General features: G+C 37.7%; 1 protein-coding gene across 2 annotated transcripts in view; it reads right to left on the minus strand.

Moving 5' to 3' along the window:
* Nucleotides 1-9,964: 9,964 nt before the first annotated feature.
* The window catches only part of LOC139738614 (casein kinase I-like), a 111,092-nt gene continuing 104,470 nt past the window's right edge, over nucleotides 9,965-16,586 (minus strand). For both annotated transcript variants that reach the window (XM_071649229.1, XM_071649230.1), the window contains exon 9: nucleotides 9,965-10,779. In XM_071649229.1, coding sequence (XP_071505330.1) covers nucleotides 10,553-10,779 — 227 coding nt within the window. In that variant the 3' untranslated portion in view covers nucleotides 9,965-10,552. The remainder of the gene's footprint in view (nucleotides 10,780-16,586) is intronic.

Here is a 16,586-nt window from a genome sequence, read left to right on the forward strand (position 1 = left end):
GCTATTTCTTCAGTCCAAATAGATACAACTTGGGGAAGGTTGACTGTATATCACAAACAAGTTAATATGTTTAACATGCTAACAATCACTTAGACCCGTTTTCAGTGCAGAGCTGGGCCGAGCCCAGGCCAAGCACGGCCTTAATTGCGGTACTCGGCCCCGCAATTCTGTGCATTTACAGTGGAGGGCTCAATCTAGGCTTTTAATTCAGACCTTTGAATATTTTGTCGTAGTGGCGCTCTGCTTGTAAACGAACAAATATTTGGAGCACACCGGTCACAATTTGGTGCTGCATTTGGCCCAGTTTGTGTTTACAGTGAGAAAAGGCCAGGCCAAGCCCGGGCTGAGCCCGGGCTGAGACTACCTGCAGAACTTGGCCAAATGTGTGGCCTTTTTGGGTATCGCATTTGGCCCTTTGAGCGTTAACAGTGAAAGGAAGGCTGGGCTGATCCCGGCCTTTTCACTCACTGTAAATGGGATCTTGAGCTTCTTTGGGCCTTTGTATATTTCTAATTCTTAAAAATGTTTTTTGCGTTACGTATGATACCTTTTATCAACATTGCTTACACCAATGGTAAAATAAAAATATGCTGATACAGGTAAGACCATGAACAAAAACAAAAGCTCTACCAGTGTACATGTTTTTATTAATGCAACCAATGTAGGTTTTCAGCTGTGCATTAAAGTTGGGTAGGATTCTCTGATAAGTCTCGGTAAGTTATTTCATGCATGAATTAATCTTACACCTGTCGTTTTGCACTGGAGTTCTTCAAACAAATAAGAAAGAGTCTACAAATCTAAGAATGAACATGTGATGTTATGGTTTGTGTTGCTTTGAATGCAAATTTTTAAACGCAATGGCCAGAATGCACGAAGATAGTTTAAATGAAGTCCATGGGTTTAAGCCAATTTTTTTTGCATAAATGTGTGCGACAGATCGCGTATGCCAACAGACATCCAGTAATAACTGTAAGCTGATATTCGTGTATGAAAGGGTCGCCTATTTCACACGTATTTTAGCCCATGGACTAAATCTAAACCGTGGATTTGATTTAAACTACCTCTGTGAATTTAGGCCAATAATTCCAGGACTAATGCAGTTGGAAAATCTTATTATCATGAGCTCTCTTTACAGGCTATATCCAAGTATGGATGACAAGTTTGAGTAATCTCCAGTACTTTCCCATCCATCATGCCTACATTAAATGCCTCTGTGAACCCCTGTGAGCAACTTCACAGATCAGATGGTGGGAAGATACTGTTTTTGTTTTGTTTTCTCCTGAACATTCTGATCTTATGTAAATATGTGCTTGTCATTGCAAGAATGCTGTCGTTAGATGAATAAATTTTTGTAATGTAGAATGTAGCAATGTTGTCAACTTGATTTTGAATTTGTGCAAGCTTAACAAGAGGAAAATAATCACAGTCCAGAATTTTGTAATACACATACATGTAATACGATGCAATCAATCAATATTATTAGCACAATCACCACAATGTAACAGTGTAGAATGTAAAGCCTATAATACTAATATACCGTACGAGCTGAAATTTTCGCGGTGGTTTTATTTTAGCGAATTTCGTGAATCGTCTTTGAACTGGCAAAATAACAACATGTGAAAATAACAATGCACGAATAAGTTAGTTCAGGTAGACCCTTGCAACCGCAAAATTAACAACACGCAAAAATGTCCTCCAAGTAGCAATTCGTGAAAATATCTGTACACGAAAATTTCAGCTCGTACAGTAATCAAGACAAGATGATATCACTGCATCACAATCCTTTCAGAGACCTGCACATACACTGTAAGTCATTGTTACTTTTTGGAATGTCAAAAGCATGAAATGTCCTATATCCCGTGCATCTAAATGTACGATGTGTAATACAGTTCTTACTCTTCCATGAAGGGCTGTACACACATAGTTGCCAAGATATCAACAACACCAAAATAATAATCAGACATGTAAATGCTGCCAGGTGATCAAGTAATGGCTTCATATAATTTTACATTTATTGCAGCGGGGGTTGCGGCAACTAAAACCTCCCTTGAGAAAAAAATGATAGTGTAAACTTCCATAATTTGGGGGTCATACATACAATATTCATTGTGATAAAATGTCTCGTAATTTGTTTGAATATTATACATACTGTATTTGTATACTGCATTTGTATTTATTTTCCACTATTTTATCACACTTAAAATGCACATGTACAAATGTATGCGGCATTTTTTAGCCTTGCCACTTCTGTACAGCAACAGGGTTGTGCATAGTCAGCCTCTATGTACGATATTTCATAAAATGAACTTTTTTTCCCCACAAATTTACTGAAACAGTAAACCTTAATTTGAATGCTGTGAAACACTAGCAGCACACTCACAAATATATCTTGAAGAAATCCCACACTTGCAAAATGAAAACTAAGCAATCAAATGTCTCCCAGTCTTTTATTGAAAGAGCTTCTACACTGTAACAAGCATCATAAATTGTTTGTCTTGGTGGTGTGAATTGAACAGTCACAATTTCTTATTTTGGAAGCAATGATTTTCTCAAAAACTATTAACTATACATTTTCACACTTCTCCCAAGACAGAGGAGGTGGGTGCCATCAAATTTACCCTGGAATTATCTGTCCATTGTGTTCGGTGCATTTTGAAGAGGAGGTAAAGAGTTGTACTGATACAGTGTATTGCAAAAGCATTCCAAGAAGTCTCTACTGGAGTCTACAGTTACTGATGAGCGTATGCTTCACTGCACATACAGTGGACTCCCGTTATAACGAAGTCCTCGGGACCGGCAGTTTTTTTTTTTGTTGTTATATCGAAATTTCGTTATAACCGAACAAATAAACAATAAGAACACATAGAGTGGATAATGTTGCGACCTGAATTTTTAGTTCGTTGTAACCGGAATTTCGTTATATCCGTGTTCGTTATAACAGGAGGGCACTGTATAGCCGACCAGTGATATTTGTGGTTTTTTAATGTATCCCAGGTAGCAGCGAATGAATCGGTCCACCCATGAATCCCAACGCTACTGGGTCTCTAATACCTTCTCAACAAAACAAAACAAAACAAAACAAAGAAGAGATATGACTCATTTGCATTTCATTTTCTGTACAGCTTTTTTATTTCATCCTTTCTGAGAAAGTTCATCTACATAAGTATGCTCTCACAGTGACTATTTTTCATATACACATAGAAAGAGATGGAAAGAGAAAAAAAATGACTACTAAACAACATCTACAAAACATTTACAGTCATTTAACATTTATGATATAAAACAATCATGTCACAAGATGTATATGTCATATAAATCACATCCATTTGCTTTGTGAAAAAGTAAGGTCTAAGATTATCAATATTGAAAACTGAAAAAAAAAATAATTGAAATAAAATGGTACAAGATACGAGTCTTGATTTCAGTGGCTATATAAAAATCTTCCATAGCCTTCCTAGATAATGATTAAAAATCTAAATTCATCACAGGAATATATTACTTTATTATCTTCAGTTATAAATTCACAAACATGGACAACATCTCTTGGGATTGTAGTCGGGGAAATATCTCTATACAAGGATCATTTGTGTTTTCTTTCCTCTGTCGTATCAGAGCAACAAGAGCACAATCAAATTATCATCAAAAAGTAGTCATACTTCTTTTCCATCCACACTGGTGAACATGTACTTCCATTTTCTTCTTCCTATGAAAATGTACATATGAGTGTAACGATCAGGGTTATCTTTCTTTGATGCATCTACAAAATACATCCTAATCATACCAAATCTTTGCAAGAAACTTTGTGAAAATAAGAAGAAAAAAAAAAAAGGAGGAGTGAAGATGATAAAAGAAAGATAACCCTGACAAGTCCAATGTAATACCATATAAAATATAAATGTACACAGTGCTGTATTAACATTGTCTTGAGTAAAGGGATGAATCTATTTGGAAGTAGGAACACCACAATCTCAAACACTCCCTCCCGTGGGCACACCAGCCAGAGTGAACATTTCAGTCGACTTTTCTCAAACAGGAAAGCTTGAATCAGAAATGATATATCAAAAATGTGAACCTGTCACAGAAAATATGGACAAGATTCATTGTACAAAATTTATTTCACTGAAAGTTATCTAAAAAAAGAGACAAGGAAAAAACGCAATATAACGGCTTCACAGGGTAAGCAGTAAACTACCCAGAGTATGATGCAAATGAGCAGAAACATGGCTGGTATTCTAGCACCTCACACAAAGTGAACTCTCGGAGTCACAGTACAAAGACACTATTACGTTCGCTGAAATCTGGAGCAAAAATGAAATGACTCAAAGCAAGAAGTTGCATGAAACCAAATGACTTGGCCATCGATTCGGTTCATGATTAGAGCAGCAAGTCAAATTATGCACTCTTGCTTTCAAATTTGTGCATGATGGCCTCATACACTGCCTCATCCATGTTAACAAACATTTAAACTACTAAATCTTTGAGGAGACTTTTCACCAACACTCGGCCATGTAATGGGCTAATGTAAATGTCGATACTTTCGCGCGATTAAGTTTTTGCGCCGAGAGGCTGAAAAACGTATTTGCGGTTTCTTGAATTCACGCTGCGCAACAAATTAAAAATGTGCACAGAAAATTGTGCCGACATTTTTTGCAAATGTAAGAGTTTGCGCAAGCCAACAGTAGCACAAAATACGCGATTATTAATGTACCGCGAAAATTTCCACATTTACAGTAACTCGTGTCATTGCCTCCTGGACTCTTTGACAACACCAACTTTCCCAGCAGGAAGACTTCGCTTCTTTTCCATCTCTCTTCCACCTGTATCTTTTTCATTGATAGGTAGAATCCCTGTAACAGTCCTACACATGTAAGGAATTCAGGAATTGCTGCGATACAAGATTTTCAATACGACTGCACATCGAGACAGACACTGATGTTTGCTCAACACATGCTGAAGGGATTTCACACTTATAGTTTGTCATTCCATGTGACTTAAGTTAGGTTCACTCTATTTCACCACACTTATACAAGCAGAGTATAGTTTCACTTTTTATCGACTTTGACACTGACACAGACTTGGACGTGCCCAACTTTGAAATATATCAAAACTCACCCGAGGTGAAAAACACCTTTTGCTTAGTCTTTCCTAAGGGGATGAATATATATCTACCAAACTATCTCTTCTTCCAGAAATACATGCAAACTTTGCAATACGCTGCCACTAATCTACACAAGAACACACACACCAGTGAAAACCAAAAAGCTCCTACATGTTGCAACTGCAAGTACAGAGTCAAGCTCTGCACCCAACCTAACTTCATAAGAAGGTCTATGCTTTGCACTTACACTGTGCTAAATGTTTCCTTCATGTATCGATAAAAATGAGACTAAACACGAAGTACAAATTCCCCACCCTTATTTCATTTCTATCACTTCATGTATTTCACTGACAAATATTGGGGGGGGGGGGGGTTAACATGTAGACAGATGCTTTTTTACCTCTTCACTCCTAGCAGCCCATATGAGATGAAAATAGTTAGGGCTTCTTCTTTTGAAGCTTCATAAACAGTCAAGTACATTCCCTTCAATGAAATGACACTCTTTGGGATGCTACCAGAATCACTGTGCTATTGTTGCTGAGCAAGAGTCGTGGACTTGTTGTGGCAACGCAAAGCACTTCAGAGTGAGACGACAGGTCAAAGGCCGGCACTGACAACTTCAGGAAGCAGCCCTCATTTTCTTGGGTCTGTGGAGTGAATAAGTTTGTTTGTGCACGGGAGAAGTGTTGATGCATTGTCAATACAGTCAAACCTGTCTTAGTGATCACTGTCTATAGCGGCCACCTGCCGTATACGACCGCTAGAAACAATTCCCTCCAAGAGAAAAGCATGTTAAAGAACCTGTCTATAGTGACCACCTGTCTATAATAGCCACCTTTTCATCTCCCATTGGTGGCCTCCATAGACAGGTTTGACTGTATTTGGTTGACATTTGATTAATGGTCGTTTCGTTATACTAACATGAGACACACAGCAGTTTTTATGTTGAAGCAGCTGGAAGACCTGTCGGGAACCACAGTAAAGTATCAACACCTTTCCTTTCTCAGCAATCTCACGGTTTGACGCGCGATGATTGGATGCCAGAGCTATATGTACTTTGGCCTCTTGTGACAGTTGGGACGGTTTATAGCAAAATGGATGTAACAATAATCAAAACAAAAAGAAAACAGACCGAAAAGCATGGGCATACGCTGGCACAACTATAATGATAGGATGAAGAATTTTATTCCATGACACAAGGCAACTTGTTTGCTACAAATATAAAGAATGTTGCCATCATTTCAGCCCTCGAGGGTGGCTGTCTAAAGCTGTTGTTACGCAAACAGAATCTACACTCTCGAAACGTGGAAGCATGCGTGAGTGAACCAAAATGATGCTGCCTCTGCACCTGCTGTCCTGATAATTTGGCAAATATATCCCTCTTGTACTGGTATGTTTTTTAAAGCTCATTTGCAGGTATAAGGCAGACACATCCAAAATCATTCAACAGTCTTGTGAATGTCAAATCTGGAGCTGCAAACACTGAATTACTTCTATAAATGAATGAAGGAATTGAGAAGAGGTCATTCAAAGAGTTGATACAGATTGTAATTCTATTCAAAATGAGTAACACCACAAATCAAGAGTAGGTCTCTGCAACACATGAAACAGATACATAAAATATTTTCCAGAAATGCAAAGTGAATATTGCATTGCCATCATTTCGAAAGTTAAATGTTCATTTTGAAATTCAACAGCTGAAATTCTGGTATTGAAGCAATTTCAACCAAACTGGATCACACCTGCATGCCAGGCAAAGCTCTGACTCCATATAAGTATAAAAGAAACAAATACCGCACAAAGTCCAAAATACATTTTTTCTAGAAATTTCTCAACATTTACTGGAGAGGCGACTAATTTCTTAAAATCTTGTGTCGTTTCTTTTTGTGCACTGTAAAAGTGAATGACTGCTATCCAAACTTTGTCTCATTTTCAATGCCACTGTATAATGTCAGTACCTAAGGTGCAAGATAATACTTCAGTAAGTCAAGAAAGTGCTGACAAAATCTGACAAGACTTCAAATAACAGCAGTGAAATAATTCGTAACGATCCATAAGTATGTGGGTGACATTTGGACAAGTCACAATCAAATGGACCATTGAGTGCCAGCACCTCAAATGGCCCTCATAGACTATGTTCCTTGCATAGTGCGCATATTTCTTTTTTGTTCTGTTCAACAATACAGATTTTCTTGATTATGCATACAGAAACTGACTTCTTGTGAACAAATGGTGAGAACATATATATACATACATGTCCTTCATATTTCTTGATTAAAGAGTAATGGCATTTTCTTATGGCTTCTTGCTAGAATATGTTACACTTGCGACATTCATTGTACAGGATTACTACAGTGCTGCAGACGACTTCATCATTCACATAATACCTACAGCTTTTTTTCAGGCGTCCATGTGGCATTACTTTAGATGACACATTGATATTTAAATGTCACCAGCCTTGCTCATTTTGCTATTCTTTAATCAACCAGTTGCTTCTTTTTTTTCGCCAATGACCAATGAGAGTAGGCTTTGGATTTCCAGCCGATACAGAGAAAAACAATGTGTATTCATGAAATGTCACAGTCTTTCTTGAGTTTTTTTTAATTTGTTTTTGAAAGAAAATATCACAGCTCAATTCAGACGTACATAAATCACCCGTGTAAAAATGAGATGAGTTCAACAGGGAAAAAATACCAAATAATTTACAAGTACCAGTAGTTCAACCAAGGACACAAACTTTACATAAAATCTTTCAGCAAATTCACTTCTGTAGCAAAAAAAAAAAAAATAGAAATAAGAAACACATTCACACAAGGAAAATATTTTCACATCTTAGAAGTGTGCAAAGTTCTTTTTTTTTTATTAGTGATTTGTGAATTTTTTTCTGAAGTTGAATTCGATAAACATATGAAAACTATCTTCTTTTTAGCCTTCAACAGATCACTTATTCCTTTGCACTTTCTCTAGCTTTATTTACATACAAGCTTTGGCCCCTAAGGGAAAAAAAATTGAGTGGGATGATCTGTACTTTGAAACGGTGCAACAAGACCAACACTAAATGCACAAATGTGCATGTGCGTGTATGTATGCACACACAAACAGACACACACTACACACACACACACAAACACACACGCTACAATTTTTTACTTTGGACCTGGCAGTCAACGGTGCTTCACGTCCACATTCAACACCTTCCACCTTCAATCATAGTCACACGAAACCACTGAGCAATGACCCATCATGGGCGCATCAGTGCAGTCTGACACACTTGAGGCACAGGGTGGCATTTCACCACAATGTGCATATACACACGCGCACACACACACGCACACACACACACACGCACACACCCACCTAAAGAAACAAGAAAATACTACAAATAAAGTCCCTTTTTCATGAATAATTATCTCAAATGAGCCAATAATAAAGCTAGTCTGAAGAGGGTCTGATGTGTGGATCAGGTCCATTTCACAAAATAATGCATTTATGAATAGCAACATGGTAGGTGACTGAAGCAAATAGTGTTTGTTCCTTTTGGGAAGTCTGGTTGGTTTTTGTTTAGCTGTGTCCACCCCCCCCCCCCCCCAAACACCCTGATCTAGGCACAGACTGCAAACTGTAATTTTTAAAAGATTATTCTATGGCTCCTTGAGTAACCTAAACAAAGTTGCCATCCATGTTGAGAATCACACTCCCCTCCGGACTTCATATAGGACCTACTTCACACTCAGTCTGAAGTCTCGTACCTAATCTGTTGTTTAACCCCTTGTGTGCTTTAAGTGCTGATTGGTACAGAAACCTCTTCGTACATACTGTCCAAAGTACCTAACACAGAAGGGATTAATACAGGACGTACCAACAAACACTTCTCAGGACATTTTAAACTCCTCTGAACTTAACATGCACATGATGGCAACACAGGTATGCTGGACTACAGGCTTAGAACACAGATCATCATCACTCTAATTCACCAAGGCCCATTGCTATCAACACACATGGAAGGTGGGTAGGAAGTATCTGTACCTTGCATCACATCAAACATCATCTCCTACGGTCTGTTTCCCGAAAGTCTTATGAGAGACATTTTGCTCATGAGACACACTTATGAGAGACTTCAAGAAATGGATTTGAAAGTCTACATATGAGCGATTTTTTGACCATTCTGAGATTTCTGTGAAGACTTTGATGATATGACTTCATGAAACGGACCCCAGCATAGTACTTGAGAGTACATAAGCTTTAATATATTCTGGTTAACATAAATATATCAGACCAGTTTTTAAGACAAAATATCCCACGGTGCAACCACGGATACATTCCTCTAAACTAGCCTTACACCTCTTCTGAGGATTTTTCTTGTCATACCCTGATACCTTGCTCTTTCTCAAGTATAAAGCGCTGCAATGACACATAGTAACATTTTGGCAAAAGTAAACATGTTTACTTGGTCAACATTGCGCTACATGAAAGGGAGGGGGGGTAATAAATCATCCTAGTTTGTCCTTTCCAAACCTCCAATTAGCTAATTCCTGCACATTAATCAAACCATTTCACACTTGACTGAGAAATATTGAGTGACGCATTAACCGCACCAAAGGAGCTAAATGAATGGTCACACCCGTCCATGGAGGCTTTCCAAGTGGCACAGACAAAGGTGACCACTCTAGGCAGGTCTGATATGTACAGGGACTATCGGTCAACACTGGACATGTCAGTGATCACTACGTGCAGGTGGCTACTACAGACAGCCTGGCCATTACGATGGGCTTCAGTCTGTCCACAAAATGATACACTTGCACTGAATACTTGATATCGAGGCTGCATCAAAAAATAAAATGAAACAAAAAACCGAAAACCCACAAGCCCACAAAGTGCTGACACGTGACTGCAGCAACCAGGCTGCTATGGCTAGGGCAGATTACAATCCCATCTGAGTGAAGAAAGGAGAAGGTGACACTCTGCTTGTGATCTGTACAAACTGCAGTCAGCTCAAACGTGGCACTCGGCATTCCACTGCCTTTGCAACGGTGCCTGACTCATAGTGCAGTTCCTCGGCTGACCGAAATCTCCAACATCGCAGGAAGATTGTGCAAGTACAAAAAAAGGGCGGAGGGGGGGCAAAGTGTACTACCATGACACAAGGGACAACATAAAAATAGATAGATAACACACACATGTATGTATATATATAAGTGGTTGAAGTCTAGCACTGGAGACTCTATTGCAACAAGTCGCTGGCGGCCTTGCTTTCAAATGTCAGCCAATCTCCACAATGCATTCGTCTTCAGACAACAGTGAAGACATTTCTGCCGTATGCTACCACTGTCTTGCTGCTCGTCTTGTCAATCATTTCTCCTGCTTTTCTTAAAAAAAAAATCTCTCTCCCTTCGGCATGTCCATTCTTCCCTTTTATATTTGTTTTCATATGTACAAGCTCGATGGTGTCCTTTTTCACTTGCGTATGTATCGCGACGACGACGTCCTCGCGGCGCCCTCGTCCGCCGACTTCATGCCAGTGCTGGTGGCCCCGTTGAAGGGGGAGTACGGTGCCGCCAGCCGGCCGTAGTCGCCGCGCTGGGTGGGGTCGGCGCTGGTGGGACCCGTAGCGAGGCCGCGCGCCAGACGCCGATTGTTGGTGCGCTGCTGCTCAGCTCTGGAGACAGGGCGGGGAGATGTGGCTGCCAAGTCAAAACAAGAGAGAAAGAGAGAGAGGGATAAGAAAGATGATGAAGGGGGAAAGGGAAGGCAAATCTGAAGATCTCAACACACCTGACATGTAAACAAACCTGGTCTTCAGCTAACTGCAATTCTCATTCAATAAAACTACTTGAGTTAGGTTATCATTTCTGCTAATTGACTAATGAGGGCCTCACCCCCTTTGTATTTTCCAAGAAATACAGAGGGGCAGAGAATTGAAAGACTTGTTCAAAGCTGTCAATGTCTTTAATTTCAGTTGCCATCCATATTCAAATGATTTAAAAGGCAATGCTGCTTACAAATGTACAATTTGCCCGAAAATTTTCATTTTCATCATTTTTGCAAGAACACTCTCAAAATCTTGGTCTTCTTTACAGGAAGAAATACAAACAGAAAACATCACATGGTTGAAAAAAAAAAGAATATGAAAAGAACATTCTTTTGACCAATTTGAATCAAACAAGTAATGTAGCATAAACCGAAACACTACAAAGTATGGCAAGACCCCCCCCCCCCCCTCCGCTAATTGATTTTGTTATTAAGAAATTACAAACCACACAAAAATATGACAATAAACATTTCTTTGGAATTCATTTCACTGATGGGTCATAATGGTAGTTGCAAGAGTTCATAGCACATGTATTCATATCTCCTTTATGTTATTTAGAACAAATGAGAGATGACCTTTCCCCAAACAACCATGGTTAATGTATTGAAAAATCAATGGATATCAAATCAACTTCTAAATTAACATGGATGAAAGGGTTAACAAACATGGAAAAAAAAAAACACCCAATTCATTAGAACAGAAGATGAAAAAGGCAGTGTTGTGCTGCTGTCTTACCCACTGGCAAATTCTGGGCACTTAAGCCACCAAGTCTGGCGACAGTTTTGTTGAAGAAATTATCACCTTCTCCTTCTTGATCTGACAACTATGAACTCTATTATATATCTTATATTGGAATAGAGGGAGCCAGTTAAAGGACAAGTTCACCTTCATAGACATGTGGGTTGAAGGAATGCAGCAATATTTGTAGAACAAATCAGTGAGAGTTTGAGGAAAATCGGACAATCCGTTCAAAATTTATGAATTTTTGAAGTTTCTGCTCACTCAAGGCTGGATGAGAAGACTACTATAGCTTGTGATGTCACATGAGTACAACGATATAAAGAAAGAATGAAGAAAATTCAACATATTTTCACTTTTCTCGCATAACAAAAGAATATTTGACTTCTCTCTTTCAGAAGGCAGGGGGAATAATATTACCCTTAACATATGTCAGTAACAAGTCAAAGAAATGTGCACTTGATTAAAAAAGTACAGTTTTGTGAAATTCTCTTTTTATTTTCTTTATATGGTTGTACGCATATGACATCATACTCTGTAGTAATCTTCTCATCCAGCAGTGACTACGCAGATACTTTAAAAATTCAGAACTTCTGAACGGATTGTCCGATTTTCCCAAAACTTTCACTGATGTGTTCTACTAATATTACTGCATTCACAAAATCCACATGTATATGAAGGTGAACTTGTCCTTTAAATTCCCTGAATGTGCACAAAACCACACACAAAAAAAATATTGCCAATTTGAAATATTGAATCATCTTGTAAGTTGTGCTGCCAAGTTAAGGATCAGTTACAAACTTGGCAATTTAGAGGCTTTTGATAGTTCTACCACCAAATTAGTGTAAATAATAATACAGTGGACTCCCATTGTAACGAAGTCCCCGGGACCGCCAATTTTCTTTTGTTATATCGAAATTTCGTCATAACTGAACAAATAAACAATAGAAATACAAAGAATGGATAATGCTCTGGCCTGAATATTTACTTCGTTGTAACCGGAATTTCGTTATAACCGTGTTCGCACTGTAATAAGGCTAATCTGAAAGATATGTTATATCTTCAGCTGACAACCAGATGGGTGCTATCGCGTTCTAAGGTTTGAGCGTAAATAAAAACAAAACAATCAATTTTCATGAAATAAAAAGTTTATTGAATCAAAAGTGGGTAGATTATAAGTATTGTTCCTAATATGTAGGGTGAAATAGTGCCCTTGTGGTTTTAATTTCAAACATTTTACTGAAAATGAAAATAATTTAAGATATATGTATATTTTTCACATTTTTTTTTTCAATTCTACCTTATGAGATACTAGCTAGAGATCATTAAGATTTTAATACAAAGACACAGCACCAAACACAGAAATGTGCTATCAGGGACTTGGTCCATCAGCCTGCGGACAATTTGCCAGTGGGTAAAACCAAATGAACGATCTACTGCCCAATCGAGGAAAGGCCTTACAAGTCACCCAAATGAATAGAGACCCAAGTCCCCAAAACCAACAGGACATGTACAATGTAAAAGACGAAGACAAAGAGTCAGCCATGCACACTTATAAAAAGAGTACACAGGTTTAGGGAGGGGAGGGGGTGGGGAATATAGAGGCAAGTTTTCCGACAGAGAAAAACCCAAACCCCGAATGATGAAGGATGTGAATGATATGGGTAAAGCTCTTAAAAAGGGGGATAGAAAACACAGCCACAGTAGCACCTACAGTAGTTTGAGCAGAGGTTGGACACTACATCACTTCAGAAAATCATTTCATAGGGGAACAAAACTGCAGTGTCTCCCATGCAAACACTTGGGGAGTACCACAGGCAAATTCACTCTTAGGAAATCCAGTTTATTTCTGTCTGAATCACAAAACATCAATCTCTGATTACCTACTGTTTCCCTGTCGGCTGCAGAAACATAAAAAGGCAGTGGGCTCACATAAAATTCCTAGTTCTAGAAATAGCTACTGTCAGATTTCCAAACTGCCAATATGTATGCATACAATAGGGCTCAACATTAATCTATTTTCTCTGGGGGCCTGTTTGGGCCACTGAACTTTTTGAATTTGAAAATTTGGTGGCTCCCAAAAAAGAAATGTAGTGGCCATAAAGTAAAAGGAATTCAACAATTTTGGATTTAAGCTGTGCAATTGGGCCAACAAGAGATAGCCTTTTGGGATAGTTAGTGGCCTGACATCAATTTTTAGTGGCCCCGGGCCACTAAAAATTGATGTCGAGCCACCAAATTTCAAAAAGGGCTATCTTTAGGTGGCCTGATTGAGCATTTAAAATACAAAATGGATTATTATGTTTCCTTTTATTTCGGGCCACTACATTTCTGTTTCAGGCCATCAAAACTTCAGACTGAAATATTTCAGTGCCCGGAACAGGCAGAGAATAAAATTAGTGTTGAGCTCTGATTTATATAACACCTAGATAGATTCTTGTCATTTGATTGGTTGTTTGCTATTGATCATTCGTCCGATTTTGCCGTTACGTCATTATTTGTGCAGTTGAGGCTCCATTCACCATGCAATCTTGGATCGATATGATTTGCTCCATTGCGCGTGAGAGCCTGGTACACTATGCATGTAAACGTTTGCGTTTGCAGTGTGCATGCGACAGCAGGCTAGCGTAAAGCGCTCAGTGAGCACTCTCTCAATCTCAGATCCTGCACATTCTCTCTTGTTTCTAAATTCAAAAAACATCAAATGACAAGGATCTATTTTAGATGTTTTTCATTCGTACAATGGACAGAATATTTCATTCGGTGAAATATCTTTCACCTCATGAGATATTCTCTCCATTGCACTCACAAACATTCCTCATTTGTATAATATATTACATCTGAAGGGCAAAAAAATGCAAAGAAATCTATATCTTGAAAAAGGGACCTCTCATGTAAAAATGAATGCTTTGCTTCATATCATTTCTGTTTCTCCAAAACACACTGCAAATTTCTCATTATGCATTATTCTTCTCATGACTTACATGAATCAACTGTTCAGTTTTCAATGCACAGCAATGCAAAGGCTAAATGCTAGTATTTGAATGACTACTGAGATATCCTAAGTTGTCAAATTTCATGACCTTTCCCAGAAATATCCACAAAAATCAAACCAAGAAATTTCCACATCACAGATATTCATTTGTCAACATTTCATTTGCTCTTGCTAAATAGCTTGAGTTATGTGAAGCGGGGAACGTTGGCTTAATCCACTACCTTTGACATCTTGACCCCTGGATCTAAATAAATACTTTATATTTGCATTTTCATAGATACAAATAAACATCTTCACTTAAATGCAAGAATTTTCTCACTTTTGCAATTGACAAGAATTATCATGAATCTACAGCAAACAATAAAAAAACACAAAATAAAACACAAACTAACAAACAAATAAACATGATTCACAGACAACCAAAAAAAAAATAAAAAATCTTTCATATCATTTTGTGGATAAGGCATATTGACTCTACCACTACATCTACTAAGACTACTAATACTAATACTACAACTACAACTACTACAACTACTAGTTACTACTAATACTACAACTACTAATACTAATACTACAACAACAACTACTACTACTATTACTACTACTACTACTCCTACTACTACTGCTACTACTGCTGCTGCTACTACTCCTACTACTACTACTACTACTACTACTACTACTACTACTACTACTACTACTACTATTACTACTACTACTACCACTACTACTACTGGTAATAATAATATGAGAATAATACATTTAAAAATAGAAATCATCCTTTGCTCTTGAAAGTCTATGTGGTTTGAGGGATTTCTAATATTTCCTGTCTTTAAGGAATAATGGTGACAAGTACAGGGTTAGAGACACTAGATGAGACCTTTACAGAACTACAAACTTGAATGCATGGAAGGAGATATGTTGTATTCTGTATTCTAGAGGATTAACCCCAAAAGGAGAGTCATTTGAATGGCAGTCATCCTGAAACAGACATCAGATCAGTGAATTCTCAACAAAAATGGACAAACACAATAGAAACAAAACAACTTTATTTACAGTAAAATTCTACCCCAATGTTCAATTTGACCCCAAATGCAGATGGTAGGATCACAAGAGCAGAATAGTAAAAGCTTCATGATCACTGTCTGAAACCTCTACTATTCTGTCTGTATAACAAACATGTCGGAAAAAGTAGATGACAGGTTTGATTCCCGCTGGTCCATTTTTCTGACATGTTTGTTAAAAATGCAGATCAGCAGTTGTGATCTTACAAATTTTATTTGTACAGAGGGAGACAAATTGAAGAAAACTCATACCCAAACATTAATGTCACTACTAATTAGTAATTATAATGATGATGATGTGATAACAACTTAGCATTATCATCATCATTACTATCATAAACTTAATTATTTAATAATTTGCTGTAATTTGAAAAAGTAAGGAAATTAAATTTAGAGAAATGTATAAACGAAACAGGTACACAGTACACGCCATGGATGTTCAATTCACCTGATGATAACAGCCATTTTGTGGTGCCTACTCAACACTTACATGTTTGATTAGAAACAATGCAAATGGATTATTACATTCTAATTGTTTGAGAGCCTACAATTACTTTCATTTATATATATATATATATATATATATATATATATATATATATATATATATATATATATATATATATATATATATATATTGTGTGTGTGTGTGTGGTTTTTTTTTTTTATTTACTTAACAATTCCCATATATCCTTTACAGTGGACTCCCGTCATAATCAAGTCCTCGGGACCGGCAGATTTCTTCTGTTATATCAAAATTTCGATATAACCCAACAAATAAACAATAAAAAAAAACATAGAGCTGATGATTTTGCGACCCATATTTTTATTTTGTTATAACTAGAATTTCGTTATAACCATGTTTGTTATTACGGGAGTGCACTG

This window comes from Diadema antillarum, unplaced genomic scaffold (genome assembly GCF_040938485.1).
Source record: "Diadema antillarum isolate AM-2024a unplaced genomic scaffold, OU_Dant_1.0 seq00000759_RagTag, whole genome shotgun sequence".
In the NCBI taxonomy this organism is placed as follows: Eukaryota; Metazoa; Echinodermata; class Echinoidea; order Diadematoida; family Diadematidae; genus Diadema; species Diadema antillarum.